Raw genomic sequence first — 16,528 nt, 5'->3', positions numbered from 1 at the left:
AATATTTGATCTACTTTGTAAAAAACTTTTTAGCATATCGATTGACCAGGAAAAACTTAGAAGGTTGGTGGATGGGACAATTAATCAAGGACTCTACTGAGTAAGTGAAAGTATTTAATGCCCTAAGTTACTTTGCAGTAACATCTTTATTACTTTCATGTAATAGGGAATATATATGAATGAATTATCATAGCATCCTTTTGCCCTCTTGACTGAAAATAACATTTCTGCCAACATTTCTGTTTTTTTTTTTAATTTCAGAGAAGCAGTTGTGGAAAGAATTTTGGACTTGGTTAGACTTTCTCAGATCCATTCCTACCTCTAACATTGCCTAGCTGAGTGACTGTAGGCAGGTTATTTAATCTTTTTTTTTTTTTTTTTTTTTGCTGGGCAAAGAGGGTTAAGTGACTTGCCCAGGGTCACACAGCTAGTGTCATGTGTCTGAGGTCGTATTTGAACTCAGGTTCTCCTGAATCCAGGGTCGGTCCTCTATCCACTGCACCACCTAGATGCCCCTTTTAATCTTTTAAGACCTCAGTTTCCCTATTTGCAAAATGAGTCATGTATGCAAAATGAGTCCTTCACAGGGTTATTGTAAAGAAATTATTGTATAAAATTTTGTATTATATGAAAACAATGTTCTTGATAGTGACAAAACAATGTCCTATTTTGCATTGAACTTTTCTTTGTGATAGCTCCTTACAATGTACATGAACACCCTGTCAGTTGTTACAAGGTAAAAACATAAACCTTATTCCATCTCAACAACATATATAAGCTTAGAGCAGAGCCAAAGTTTTTTTTTAATTTCATACCATTGTTTTACGAATGCAATCACTACCCCAAAAATAATCTAAATTCATACCTTATTTGTTATTTGTAACCTGATTATATGTATGTATTTTGAATTTCTCACTCTTCCCTTGACTATCTTTAATTTTCCACTGCAGTGCATATAAAGCATGTTCAGCTTTTGCAAGTAATAATAAGAAACATAATTTTTCATATAAAACTGAAATTGTAGATGATTTGATACATTCACCTTCTCTGAGATATTAATTTACTTTTTTATTCTTTGTTCTTATTTTCCTACCTTTTACTGCTTTCATTTATTGATGTAGCTGACACAGTGTGGATAAGATAGTATATCAAGCCCTTATCTCTTGCCAGATAGATACTAAAGCTTCTAGGAAATTATTAGTACCATTATGAACCTCATGAAATAACTTCATTTGTCCATTCACATTTCCATAGTCATAAGCAAGTAGTAAAAGGAAGAAACAATTTCTTTGTCAATAAGAAGTTCCCAATTGAATCATTCTTTTCTAGGTAGCAGCTCATCAATAAGTGTATCACTGATGTCTGCAAGAAATTTTTTCTCCTTTGGTGTTGGCAGTAAGGGTGGTCCTATGGGAAGTATTTTTTAACCTGTTTAAAATTAAAGTGACTCAAGGAAGGCAAAAGTTTACTTTTTACAAGATCTGCTCATGAACTTTGTACCACAGTGTCTTATTATTGCCATAACCTTTACTCTGGACAATATGCTATGGTAGAAATAGCACTGAATTCCCAGTAAGGAGAGATCTCCTCTCTGATGCTATGTGACCATAAATAAGTCACTTTTTCATCTATAAACAGGTAAAATAATGTCTGTAGTACCTACTTCCCAAATCTGTTGTGAGGTTGAAATGAAGTAATATATATTTAAAGAATTATACAAGTGTTAGCTGTTATTGTTAATAATTCTGATAATAATTACAATAACAATGGAAGAAAACATTGAAAGGCAAAGACACAATGTCTTCATAATTGTGTATGTATCTCTAGCCACTAGCAAGGTATATTAAATCGAATTATTGTTATTATCTATTCTTACAGGAAGAGAATCCTCCCTTGCCACTTATCTTTGTGGCATTATTCTGAAAGAAATGTGGCATCTTTTTGCTAATCTTGTTTTCTCCCCTCTGTACTCATAATAGTCCTTAGTTCTGTCCCATTCCTTTTAAAAATATGTTCCTATTATTCTTTCCATAACTATCCTGTTTCCTATTTTCTTTCTTAACTAGTTATTGTCCCTTTCTCTCTACAAGGGAACAGTGTAGTGTGTAATAAACATGTGGATCCTTCTATATATTGTAAGCGAATGGTGGAATGTAATGGTGCCTTTAAGATGAAAAAAGGAGAGGTCAGTGGCTGAAAAGAATACAACCTATCATAAACTGCAGAACCCAAAGTTGGTAATAGCATGTGAACAGTATTATCCTGTGTTTCTGTTCTCTTAGTGTTTCTTCTATGCTTAGTTGAATAGGCAAAGATAAACTCCCTCTATCTTCTCTCTAGATTATTTCATGCCAGTTAATCAATTTTTTAAAAGTATTTAGTGTTGGGGCAGCTAGGTAACACAGTGGATAGAGCACTGGCCCTGGATTCAGGAGGACCTGAGTTCAAATCTGGCCTCAGATACGTAACACTTACTAGCTATGTGACCCTGGGCAAGTCAATTAACCCCAATTGCCTCACCAAAAAAAAAAAATTTTTTTTTTAAAGTATTTAGTGTTTACTGCATGCTATGTACTATGTTAAGTCCTGGGGATAAAGAGAAAAAAAATTAAAATCCATCTCTTACCTCAATGAGCTTACATTCTAAAATGGAACTAAATATATACATGTGTGTGTGTGTGTGTGTGTGTGTATGTATATATAGTTTAAAAAGGTAAGTGTAAGGTATACATTGTATAAGAAGTACAACTTACAGAGTCAATGTAAGGTAGCATTATAGAATGCACTAGTAATTATGAGATTGAGGAAAGGTCTGCAGAAGGCGGTAAAGGAAGGAAAGCACTCAATGCATGAGGGATAGCCAATGTACAGGTAGGAAGGAGAGATGGGATAAAAAGTGTAAGGAACACAAGAGATAGTATAGCTGGAGTGTGTACAGAGGACTAGTGTAGTATTCCATTTGACAGACTAGGGCAGTAGAATGGTAAAAAGGGACAAGGTTGTAAAGAGCTCAGAGTTTTAGGAAACTTCCTTTGCCACCCATCTGTTGTCATAACAGTCCATTTGTTCTATCACCAGAGAAGCTTCCTTTCCAGTCTCTGCCATATCTCTAGCTATAAGTATCACTGAATACTCTACCTGCTTGCTTGGCATTATTTCTGAGAAAATCTGGATGGCCAATCTAGTAGTCAGAGGTATAGTACAGACCCCCAAGGCCCATGGGTATTCTGTATCTGGTTTGTTGATTGTGTTCAATTTGCCACAAAACACTGACTCCAAATAGGCTTTGCTACCTAGTTTAAAACCAACTATTGTTATGTTTGATTCCTCTTCCTTTTCTTTGAGATTGTTTCCCTGTTATACACTCTATTAGAGAACATTTCTAAGAAAATTTGACTGGACCCCCACCTGTTCTGATTTTCTTGGTCACAAGGTATTCCATTTGACAGGAAAATGACTGTCAACATAACCATTGGGAGTCAATGCTCCCAATAATTGTGTGCTTCTATGTTTTGCTCCTTATTTTCATCAACTTCTCTTGCTAGATTTCTCTGCAATACTTTGTCAGTTTATCACTACTGAATGAGTTTACACCAGCTTAAATTATACCCATCGCAACAAGGCACACATTTAGTTTTACTCTTTAAAGGTACAGGTACAAACACAGCTTTTTAATAATCCCCATCTTGAATATTCATAAGTATAGAAAGTTATGTTTTTTTCCAAGTATAACTATAATTTGTACCAAGAGGAATAATGAAATTTGATATCATTAGAAATCTGACAGGAAAAGTTAGTAAAACATATGGGAAACATTTTCAAAACAACTTATAGCAAGTAGCAGTTTGTAAAATTGTATTATTAAAAACATGGATGTATGAAAAACAGAAAAACTACCAGTCAAAACCACCTTCCATCCCCAGTTTTATCTTGTCAGTGGTTCATTGATACCTTATAACCATAACATATATTTTAAAGAAATTTTCTCATAAATAAATTTTTAAATTTCTAGGTTAGAGTGTAAAGAGGTAGGTAAATCGTCATACGTAGCTGGAGTTAACTATGAGTAATAATGTAGACCTCTGTAATAGATGAACCAATTTCTCCTAAAAAACCAAGTAAAGAATGGGGGAAAGCTAAGTTGACCTCAGATCTCATATCCCTTTACAGAGAGCTCCATGTAACTTGGAAAGTTGAATGTGGACCAGGTTTCTATTCAAGATACAAGCCGGTTTTCCTTGTCTTTGCTCTCTTTTGCTTGTAGATTGAGAAAAGGCTCTATAAGGCTAAGTAAGGCAAAGCAAACAGAGATATTTGGTAAAAAAAAAAAAAATTTCTGTTTTGTTGGCTTATTTGGATAACTTTGTGCAATGTTCCTTGATCTGTGAATCTGCCAGACTTTTTATTTTGAGAGAATTGTGATTTTCATCTGTATATGAGGAATTAATTGTATATGATCATGCAAAAAATGAAAACAAAATAGAGGGTGGCAATTTCTTTTATATCCAGATTTTTGTATGTTTTGATAATTCTCCAAATCAGTCTAAAAGCCTAAAACCCAGACATCTGAACTAGTCTCATGACACATAAAAATACTTAAATCTGACAGCCAGTGTATAGTATCACCATTAGAGAACAGTTGGGATAGAAGGTTCATCAGCAACAGCGTCCAACAGCCAAACCTTTTTTTTCCCTTTGGTGCTAACGCATTTTACATACCATTCTATCCCACCATGTACCAATATCAGTCAGGGATAAAATATCATTTACTTGGCCTACAATGTAAAATGAATTGCTAGCAGAGACCAAACAATGATGCTACTTGGATCATTCAGGCTACATAACAATTTGGTTTTCCTCCTCTTGAGAATTGCAGAAGTCAGATAGGTGCTCAGCCCAAAGGAAAAAAAAAATCTAAGTGGACAGTCTACATGTAGAGTGGATAAAGAGATAAATATTTTATAAAAGGAAAAGTATTGTCCAAAATATTCCACTTTTCAGTTATTAGCTTGAAATATCTATCATAGCAAGTATAGCAATAAATACAACTAGAAAAAATAATTAAGACATTTCAGTGGCAACTTATAAAATTTATTTAGAGAATTAGATGTCTGATGTCAGGCAAGTAAGCAGAATGATAAGCCATGGACTAGCACTTAATAAGATAAAAAATACTCCGATTTTATGAGGATATATATTAAGGAATTATACAATTTCAGAACTGAAGGAACCTTAATGGCAGCCTAAACCCTTGCCCCAAGATGAATCTTATCAGCTATGAAATGTCACCCCATGGATGAACTGTTTTGATCAGTGTGTGAGTGAATGAAAATTCACCTGCATTATATCTAGCCAGCTCCAGACCTTGCTTCATATCCCCTTCAGCCATCTGCCAGGAATGCAGGACCTACCTAAGTAACTTTTCATTCATCCTTCTACCACCTGCATAACACCATTCCCTTCCTACTCTGGGAACAGTAATCAAACCAATACTACTGGTAAGGTCATAGTAATCTACTCTCCATGTATCTCCACCCACAATCTCTGTGACTTTCCATATCAAAACTCCTTCCCCAGGTCAAATACTCTCCTGTATATGCTGAATTCTCCTATAAGAATGTCTGCTTCTTGAGGGAAGTGACTGTCAAACTTTTGTCTTTATATCCTCAGCACATAGACAGGGCTTAAATACCATTTCATTCATTTATTCCTGGTTGCCTGTAAGAGAACACATACAGTATATGAGCTAACTTAAGTAGAGTACAGAAAGACTCTCACCTTTTTACTATTCAAGACTATTACTCCTTTATTTCTAAGTGCTTTATCTTATCTTTATATCTAGATAACTTTGACTTACATTACACTGAAATCCTTGAATTGTTTTTCAGATGAGCTACTACTTACCAATGGTGCCTCTGATTTGGACTGATTAAGTTGATTCCTTGAACTCAAATAGAAGACTTTACATTTATCCCAAATAAATTTTATCTTATTTACTTCCATTTAGTATTCTAGCCCAGCCAGATTTTTTTCTGTCACCTGATTTATTAGCTATCCCTTCCAGATTTGTGTTATCAGGAAATTTAATAAGCATAATATCTATCTTTATAAAAATGATTTCATAACAAATATTAAATAGCACAGGGACAAACATAAATCCCTGCTGTGATTAAGTAAAGCCCGGCTTCCAAGGTTTTTGGATGAGAAAAATAATAACATTAGGAATACTATTTTCTGTTTTATGACTTTGAAACACTACATTCTTGATATTCAAAACACTTAAATTTTTAAAAAATAATTTATCCTGTGTCTCTCATTCATTTAGCCAACAGTATGGTATATTAGAAAAAATACTGGATTTGGAGTCAAGTCCTGGATTCAGATCGTTCTTCTGCTGTATATATTATCTATGTGAACTTTGGCAAATCACTTAACTTCGCTTAGTCTGTTTCTACATTTTCCTGAGGGATTAAACTGGATGAATTCTATAGCCTCTTCCATCTTTAAATATTTGATCATATCATTCTTCACATTTAAAAAATTACCATGTTTTAATGACATCATTGTGAAGGACTGAAGAATGCTATTCATTTAACAATAGAGGTAGAGAAAGCTATCACTTTGTATTTAATTGTTTCTAGAAATTATATATGTCAGATCCTATTTGGGCCAAAATCACAATGAAAAATATTTCCCTATCCATTCATTTTAACATTAACTGAAATTTAGAGTTATAATATAATCTGATCTCTGTAAATATTTAAACATCAATACAAAACAATTAAAAATACAAAACAAGAAAGTTTAAATTTTAAAAATTTGCTTAGAATATGCATTTGACATACAAATGTAGAGCACAGATAAGAATGACAAACAAAGCAAATACTGTTTCAATCAGTGTACAAAATACCCACATTTTAACCAGGTGAATGTGATTTTGGTAACAATGCCTCCCTATAGGAAACGGGGAATGGCTTTTTATGAAACCCTATACATGCCTATTGAAATAACTGTTGTAAGCAATTTTCATATATACATATATGTGTGTGTGTGTATATAACTGTTGTAAGCACTTATATATGTATATATACACATATATACATATATGTATGTATATATGAAAAGAATAGATGAAATAAATACGTAATGTATATCATACATAGATATTATTTATACATATATGAAAAGAATAGATTAAAAGTTATCCTTTGGTTTACACTATTACTAGGTGATTACAATCGCTAAATTTGGAGAAAAAACCCAGAAGAATATAGAGGAATCTAAGTGTAAAAGAAAGAAAAAAGACTAGTACATTAAATTTTAAATGTATTTTACAAAAAAATAATAAGGGAAAAGTGGCATACTGTGAGAAGATTTAGAAATAAGTCCCTATTTCTAGACCCATCTATCTACCTTGTAAAGGTAATATGGTGCCCCATATGATGAATGCTGTCACATTTTGATTAAAAAAGTAAAAATCCTCAAAAGGGGGAGGAAGGAGATTCAGTTTAGTGAATTGAACATTGCTTCCCTAACATTTTTCATCCCGAACTCATTTAGTGGAGGAAATGGATATTTCATCAGACATGGATTTGACGTTCCATCACATTATGCGGTAAACAGTACAAACGATGTTATAGGGATAGGGAAGCTGGAAAAGCTAAGACAGTTGCTGCTTTAAGGCACTGGTTATCTCATTTAAACAGATATTAAATGTGGGTGCCAGTAATGTGATCATCAGCTGCTTCCCACTTTGTGAATAAATTGCTTAGAAGGAGTCTTTTGCCTACCAGATGTGACCTAGATTTAGATTTCCAAGGCAGGGGGGGAAAGTCTATTGTGTTAAAAAACAATTGCTGGTAAAATGCATGGTAAATGAGCTTATCTCACTTTTCCAGGTGTTTGAGCTAATATGTTCTGGAATTACTGCTTCATTTATGAAAAATAATTGAGGAAAATGTTCCAGCAAATCAAATTTGGATAAAGGCTTAGGATAGCTATTGTGTTGTTAGCAAGTTTTTAAAAGACAGGACAAGCAGGGAGCCAACAGAGATAATAAAAATATAGGAAATTGTGTTTGAGAAGAGTCTTTTATAAAAGGGTCAAACATGGGTTTGCTATCCAACATATTATAGTTTAGCAAAATATTGAAGAACAATATGGATAATTATGCTCTTTTCAGTGCATATGAAAGCTGTTTTTAAAAAACTCAAAGCTATACTGTCTGCTCGCTCTGATAAGTCTTATTCCTATGTAAAATTCAGCAAAATAATTTTTTTAAAGTAACATCTTTATTCTCACTCTATGTCTCTCTTTTCTGCCTTTTTCATTTCTTTGCATCTTTAGGAGCTGCCACTCCAAAACCAGATCCAGAGCCAGAAAAACAAACCGACCATACAGTTAAGATTGCTGGAGTCATTGCAGGCATCTTGCTGTTCGTTATTATATTTCTGGGGGTTGTACTGGTAATGAAGAAAAGGTGAGCTTCAAACAAATTCTTACTATATTGTTAGCTGTCTGTTAGAGTTTTCTTTAAATTTTGATATTGGCGAGAAATATTCAGATGGCAGATTGGTGTAAGATACAAGCTTTGAAAATGTTTTGGAAGATTTTGTGGGGTTATTTTTCCTGTGAGATTGTTATTTTGACATCCTGGGGGATTTTTGTGAATATTTGTGGATATATGATGAAAGAAATCACAGAGTAAATTGTTTTAATTTTGTATATATTATCCATGATCTGTCATAGCTAAATAAACAAAGAATTACCTATTTCCTGTGAAAATCATGCTCTATCTCATCAAGTGTTTCTATTGAAAGTAGTATAGGTCTTAAATCATTCAGGTAGCAGCTAAGATTGGTTGGTTGGTTGATTGGTTAGTTGGCTTATTCATTCATTTAATAAGAATTTGTTGACTCCAGCTCCTTATATAGCATTGTTCTTGGAAGGTGGAAAAAATACAGAGAATAGAAGACATGTACTTCCTTTGGTCTCAAGGCTTATTAAGGGAATAAGATATACAAGAAATATCTGTATTTCTTTGAAGGAAAATAGACTTAGATTAATAGAGGAGGAAAACCACTTTAGCAAAAAGTCAGAGATGGTAAGATATGGAGAATGATGTGGCAACTGGTCTGGCTGGAATGGTGAGAACACAGTAGTAGTAAAGAGAAGAAGTTGAACAGTGTACCCTAGAACAACACCCAACCCAAATAGGGAGAATAAAGATGTTTTATTTTGTGTCTCAGCAGGTCTTTGAAAAAAAGATCAACTATGGATAACAGTTACAGTTTAAATTTCCTGAAATTGGGACATAAATAAGAAATAATGGTTTGGTTTCCCCTTAGCTTTAAAACACTGATGGAAAATGAATGCTTAGCATTTTAAAAGAAGCCAAGCAATTAAAAATTAACTTACCCCTGAACTTTTATTTTTACTTTAGAACTCCATTTGACAGCACTGTGATTTCATTGACGTGAACATTATCTGCACCTATAGAGGGCAATTTCATGAGTTATCCTTGCTGACAAAAAATAAGATCATTTATTTGATAGTCAAACTTTTGGTGATAAATCTCACTAAACTTTACCTAAACTGGTCCTCAGACAGTGGATGTGCAGTTAGTTGCTCGCTCTGCCTGTTTTGAGATGATGTCTGTATCTTAAAGTAATTTGTAAAAGGGGATGAAGTATTTTGGAGCTTGCCACTAGTGATATGAGAAGCTACTAAGTTCATTAAAAATTTGCATATATATGGCAATCAAGGTTCACAGTAGTTATCTGAAGAATTTGTTGATTCACTGTACAACACAGTATCAGTTACTATATCTTAGGGTGGGGATTGGCAAATTGTAGAGAGAGATGGAAAAAGTTTCCACCACACCCAACAAAATATCCCTTCCTGTTTAGAATTGATAGTTTAATTGATAAGACAGATATACAATAAAAATACTTAAACATATTTCATTTTATTTATTTTAGCTTGTTTCTTGGTAAATGCTTTAGGATGCATAATATACTTAGTGGTAAATAAGGTAGTGTTAATAAAAGAGCCCTCTTTTCTTCTCTCTCAGATTCTGATTCACCAGACCCACATCATGGTCTGCCAAGTTATTTCTATTCTGTCTGGGCTTTGAAGATCACTTGTGCTTTCCCACCCTAAGGAAATATATTGTGCTATTTTTCTGCACACACCTCTCTCCCTTGATGCAAATACTTTAACTTACTACCTGCCACTTGGGTCAGTGTTTTGTGAAGTAATCTAAATCCTAGAATGTCTGTCTGAACAAGAGATCAGCAGCCTTCAGAAGCTACAGGTGCCAGCTCCTTATACCTGGGCCTTTTACAGGCTGTGGCAAAAGAGGCAAAGACAGTGCAAAGAGATTAGAAAATCACTGTTATGGGAAAATAAAAGTCAAGAAGAATCTCTCATGGGGCATGAATTTTTGCTAAAACAATGGTATTAATCACCTATTTCAAATCACAAGTGAAGAAATTGGTTAGTTTTAGTTTTTGTTTTTGCATTGTTACTCCCCTAGACAATTCATATTTAACTTTAGAGATGTTTTGTACTTTGCTATTTAAGAATATTGTTTAAACTTAAATATGAGTTGCTTCTAAAAAAGAGTAAAACGTGTTCTTTAAGTAGGCGTTTTGGAAAATTCTAACTGTTGTAATCCGTAAATTCCATCCCAATTCTTCTCTCCTATACCTTTTCCTTAACCGTGTTTCTTTTCTTCACTCCTCCTCTTCTCACTTATCTCCTCATTCACACTCTTCCCCCTTCCTCTTACTCCCTGTTATTAATCTCTCAATCTCTTTTATCTACTCTACTTTCTATACTTCTCCCTTTTTTTTTGTGTTGTTTTTTCCTTAGTTCCTCCTTCACAGGATTGTTGTGGAAAAGTTGCTTCCTAAGGCCATTCTTCCTCTTTTTAAAACTATTCCTCATCTTTCCTTCTCTATTCCTCTGTTTCCCTCAAATATTCTCTCCTTACCTGTGCCTTCAACTCATTTTTCTATACATATAATATCTTTGACATTAATTTTTAACATAATACAAAGGGAAAGGGAATATATTTATTATTCCATTCATGCATACATACATCCATGCACACATACACACTAAGAAAATCCTTGTGAAATGCGGCATTTTTAAGGATGTTTGTGTAAGTTGACAGAAACCACTGATCCAGTTGCCCTTGTGACCTAAACAAAATTTTAAACAGCCCTCTTGGGAGAAATTGTGGGTATATTAATTCATTATTCTACATGAGTCTCATGGGTGGTCACTTAGGTTATGTTATAAATAATACATTTGTAAAGAATTGCCTAGGGTAACACATGGCCTGGGTATAACTCCGAAGTAAATACCAATAACTTGTATCAGTTTCATATGATTATTTACCACATAATCATTTTTAACACCATACAAATTATATGCCACTATTTTTATTTGCCTTTGATATATCTGAATCTTGAATTATGATATCCAGGAGAAAATCTCCAACATCAGTATGTTATATAAACATCCATCTTTTTGGAAATCATGAATAATATGATACACTTTTTTCATTATTAACTTAATAGCCATCAACAAAGACAATCAGTCAAATAAAACACACAAACAGGCAAAATCTTATTCCAATTTCTGAGCTTTTTGCAGGGAAGAATCATACAATTAAGAAGCAACAAACAAGCAAATATTTTGTTCTAGGTTCCCCATGTAGCACCTCCCAGAGTTCTACCACCTTTAGACATGTTTTAATTCTTTCCTTCCTTCTTTATTTCTTTTACATATTTATGGTCAGTGTGTATAATTTGGGTTCTGCTCATTTTACTCTGTATTACTATACATAATTCTTAGGACATTTCCTTGTATGCTTCATCTATGTCATTTTTATGGCACTATAATATCCAAATTACACTAATGTACTATAATTTGTTCAGACATTCTGCTATTGTTGAGAATATAGGTTGTTTCTAATTTTTCAATATTACAAATAGAGCAGCTGCCAATATTTTTATGCAGATAGGTACTTTTCTATGTTTTGGGGATAAACTAACAAACAAAATGCTGGATAAAAACCAATGTTAGGTTTGTGTTTCATTTTACTCTGCAAAATACTATTTAGTAAGGAAGGAAGAAGAGGGAGGAAGATAGGAGGGGACAAAGGGAGGAAGTACAGGAAAGGAGGACCAAAATCTATGATTTTTTTGGAACTCTGATTCCATATTACAATATGGAAGAGGAGGGAGGGAGGAAGGAAGTGTGCCAGTCATTGTACTCTATGGAATGTTTGCACTAGTTTGCAGTCTGGTTTCCCCATACTCTTGCCAACATTGAATTTTGTCATTCCACTAGTTATGGTATACTACCTTAAATTTGTCTTGATTAGCAGTTCTCTGAGTATCTTTTCATGATATTATGAACACTTTGCATTTCATGTTTTATTACTCATTCATGGTCTTTGACCACTGCTCCATGAAGACTATGTAAATAGTCATAAATATGGAGTCTTCTGGGTATTTATTGCATATGTATTCAGGATGTCAAAACACGTGCATTTATTTTAATCATTTAAAACCAGATCAGTAGAAAGTAATATTAAGCACGAAAATGTTACTTGAATTTTTTAAAAAATTTAATTTAATTTAATTAGAGGCAACATGGTAGAGTGGAAAAAAACTAGAAGCCAGTATACCCAGGTGTTAATCTTGACTCTACTGCTAAGATGCTCTGTGACCTTTGGAGACACTAACCTTCTATCTTGGCTTCAGTTTCCTCATCTATAAAATTATGAGTGAGAAAGAAGGGAAGATGTGAATAATCTCTAAGATTAGACACTTTCCGGCTCTATATTTCTGTTTTCTCTGACATAACAACAGCTAGTGTTGCTATGAATGTCTTTTATCTCTGGAAATAGAGCAAACAGGTCATTTAATAGTTGTCTATGCTTTGTTATTTAAGTAAAGGATCTTTTTTTGTTAAGTATGTACAACTATTAATGATGTTGGGTGCCTTTTACAGAATAGGTAAATTTCCACTTTTACCAACTACTCATATAAATATCCTTAGTACCTGTACACAGATAACGTTAACTCATTTGGAAAAGCTTGATTTTAGGGAAGCTAATATTCTTCTTTTCAGCACTGCTAGTTTATCCAAACTGTGGCAACCTCTTTAAAATGGATACCATTGATCACAAATAGGAACTAGTCTACTGATAGTATTGATATTTATTTGTCCCAAAGAAGACCTACAAAAAAAGCACACTCCCCCAAAATAATAAAATAAATCAATGTTTGTCCTACTGAAGAAGAGTCATTAGCTTTATATTTATTTTTTGTTAGTGGAAGTCTTACCTTATGGCTAATGGAGAATCATAAATTAAGGTCTCCTAGTTTTATTATGAATCAACATTGATTATTAACTTAAGCAATACCCTGTGTCTTTTAGAGAGTTGTTATTCTATAAGAATCCTAACTGAACATGGGACTCTCTTGGAAAAAACAAAACTTGTGAAATTCTTACATCGTTATGTAATTCAAACTCATTATCACAAAGATGGAGACAATGGAGACAATAACAAAACATGGAGAATTTAGATTAAATAAAGGAATTATTTTATGACCCGATTGATGAATTTCCTAATGATCTTGCCCTATTAGTGGATACTAAACTTATTTGGGCTCTAGTCCCATATACAGTATCAAACATTATCATCCTGATATTTATTAATGTTTATTATTATTGTTAATTATTGTTTTTAAGGTTTATTTATTCCATATGTAATTTGACTACTTAAATTTCCTTCCAAAATTAGTAAATTTTTTTTCATTGGGTGCATATGTTAAACATTAAGACTATACATCAGGTAGTTCTAAAGGACTCATGATGGAAAATGCTTCCAAGATCCAGGGGGACAAAAAAAGCTGTAGAATCTAGATGCAGATTGAACCCTACTATTTCTACTTTTTGTTGTTGTTTTTCTTTTTTGAGGTCTTTCCCTTTTGTTCTGATTCTTCTTTCACAGCATGACTAATGCAGAAATATGTTTAATGTGATTGTACATATATAACCTATATCAGATTTCTTGCTCTCTTGGGGACGGGAGAAGGAGGGGAGGGAGAAAGAAAAAATGGAACTAGAAATCTTATAAAGATAAGGAAAATAAAATAAAAAAGAAAGAAATAAAAATCTACCCCCCCAAAAGAATATGCATCAGGTAAAAATAGATGAAAAAATAGCTTTCCTGTGTTTTAACATTAAGCCATATCATCTTAGCTTCTTGAAGTTCATATGCAATATTTTGAGCATAAAACATTTAGTTTTATCATACTTCTTCCAGGTGTAATTAAATGTTTTTATACAAATGAAAATACCTCAGTTTTCATACAGAATAATTTATCTCAATAACACATTTGACAGAATATAGTATGCAAATACCAATGTTCATATGCTGATTAATTATATTTATTGTTGTTTTTAAAATCATTCTATATCTTTTTAGAAGTCTGAGGACATTTGTACTAATTATGTTAATACTCCTGTCTCAATTGGCAGTAAAGAGATAGTTCCAGAACTTGAGGATTTAAAGAAAAAAAACATAAAAGAACAATTTTCAGCAGTGGAGGAAGGGAGATATGATAGCCCCTCTACTGATGTACAAGCATGCATACAAATGCAATGGGGTATAATATAGGTAAATGAAACAACTTTAGTTTTAGCATTCTGTAGTCCCTTATGTTGTTTAAAAAAACACACATTTTAAGAGAAATACATTCTTAAATTCAGAAAATGGGATAAAATATTAAATATTCTCTAGTGTTTAAACAATACTGTTAGCACCAGGAAAATGGCCATGAAAAATGGGAAATATTTCTAAAGGCATCTTGAAACAAAGAAGATAAGAGAGAAAATTTGATGAAAGCCCAGTTTTCAAAGAGATGTCAGCAGCATGTAGCTAGAGGCAACTTAGCATTAACTATAGCCTTTTGCAAGGTCTGTTTATGTAGGGTGTGGAACTTTTTCTCCCATTTAGAGTGAAAGGTATCCTATGAGAAAATTCCTTGGGTCAGTCTCTGTACAAAGTTTCATACATTGTTCTATTTCAAATTCTTTTTCTCTGAGACTAGCCAGAAAATGTTATTACATAGAGTCTTTTGAATTTGGATTAATGCTTAGAATGTATTCACTTAATATGCAGCAGCATACACAAAGCTTGGAAACGTCTGTGAAGATTTATTCCCTTGATTTTAGTCAATTCATTTCAATTCAACAAACAATGATTAAGCACCTATTACTGAAGACCCTGCACATAAGAACACCATAAGGGACCCAAAGATAGATAGATATACCAAAGACATTGATCTCATGAAGCTTACCATCAAATAAGCATGGTAAACAAATAACTTCTACAAAAGAGAATAAGATAAGTTCAAAGGAGAGGTTTAGGCAAATCACTGTGGCATTTCAGGAAATTAACATTGGTTTCTCTGGGAGGAATATGCATATGCATATATGCATATATGTATATTCTTACATATGTATACACATGCATATATACATATGAACACACATATATTTAAAATGAGATTTGTTTATAAGTGATCCTCCCTGTGTTAAATTTCCCAAGTACTTGCTTTCTCTCAAGGTTGACTTCATTTCAAGCCCCAACAACTAGTTTCTTCCTATTAGTGAGAATAAGAACCAGAATAGAATTCCTTCTTGGTGGCTCTTCTGCCTTTTAAAAGATGAAATCATCATTAAGTCAAACCCAAAAAGTCCTCAACTATTTTTCTTTGGACACAGAATGAATTCTTGCAGATGCCTAAATAATTGAAGTCCCTTTTACTGCCGTATCATGACTTTGTCCAGGTTTTGTCTGATCTCTTCATCATTTTCCTCTTTTTGACCACTGTGGGTGGTCCATTATATACTTCAAGGACAAAATTTCTTGTTTGTCCCTCCATTGATCTTTACCTTAATAGTGACAACTACAGTTCTCCTTTGGTTCCTAGATTTCAAGACATAAATATGCCTCCTTAATGCATACTGTTCAGTACACCTTTCATTTCTTTTGAATGAGGAATATACTGCCAGGGCCACACCCTAATCATGGGTCTCATACCACAAAAATCTCAGTGATACCTGTGAAGTCAAATTTGCCTCCTTTCATTAGGATGCCTAGTTCAGTTTTCTTGTTGCCTAAGCTATGATGAATCTAGAGGATAGCTCCAACAGGTCCCCTCCATTCAGGAGATCTCCATTTTCTGGCTAGTCTCTTTGTAATAAAGTCAGAAGAAAGGGTTTAGAATCATATACTTGGTTGAAATCTGTACCAATCTTATCCTGAACCATATTGTGGCATGCTTAAAATGATGCATGCATATGTGTGTACACATATGTCATTAATTCTTCAACGAGTTAGCCCTCGACTATGAACTAAAAAGTGCTTCTGCTCTCAGTTTACTAGCTTTCTTATTTTACTAACTACCTACATTAAGAGTTCCCTAAGAAAGTGTTC

General features: G+C 33.4%; 1 protein-coding gene across 10 annotated transcripts in view; it reads left to right on the top strand.

Moving 5' to 3' along the window:
• The window catches only part of PTPRM (protein tyrosine phosphatase receptor type M), a 1,039,589-nt gene that overhangs the window by 671,067 nt on the left and 351,994 nt on the right, over positions 1 to 16,528 (top strand). For all 10 annotated transcript variants that reach the window (XM_043975661.1, XM_043975656.1, XM_043975655.1 and 7 more), the window contains one exon: positions 8,347 to 8,479. In XM_043975661.1, coding sequence (XP_043831596.1) covers positions 8,347 to 8,479 — 133 coding nt within the window. The remainder of the gene's footprint in view (positions 1 to 8,346; positions 8,480 to 16,528) is intronic.

Source organism: Dromiciops gliroides, chromosome 1 (assembly GCF_019393635.1).
Source record: "Dromiciops gliroides isolate mDroGli1 chromosome 1, mDroGli1.pri, whole genome shotgun sequence".
NCBI classification, from domain to species: Eukaryota; Metazoa; Chordata; class Mammalia; order Microbiotheria; family Microbiotheriidae; genus Dromiciops; species Dromiciops gliroides.
This window is presented reverse-complemented; position numbering and strand designations above follow the sequence as displayed.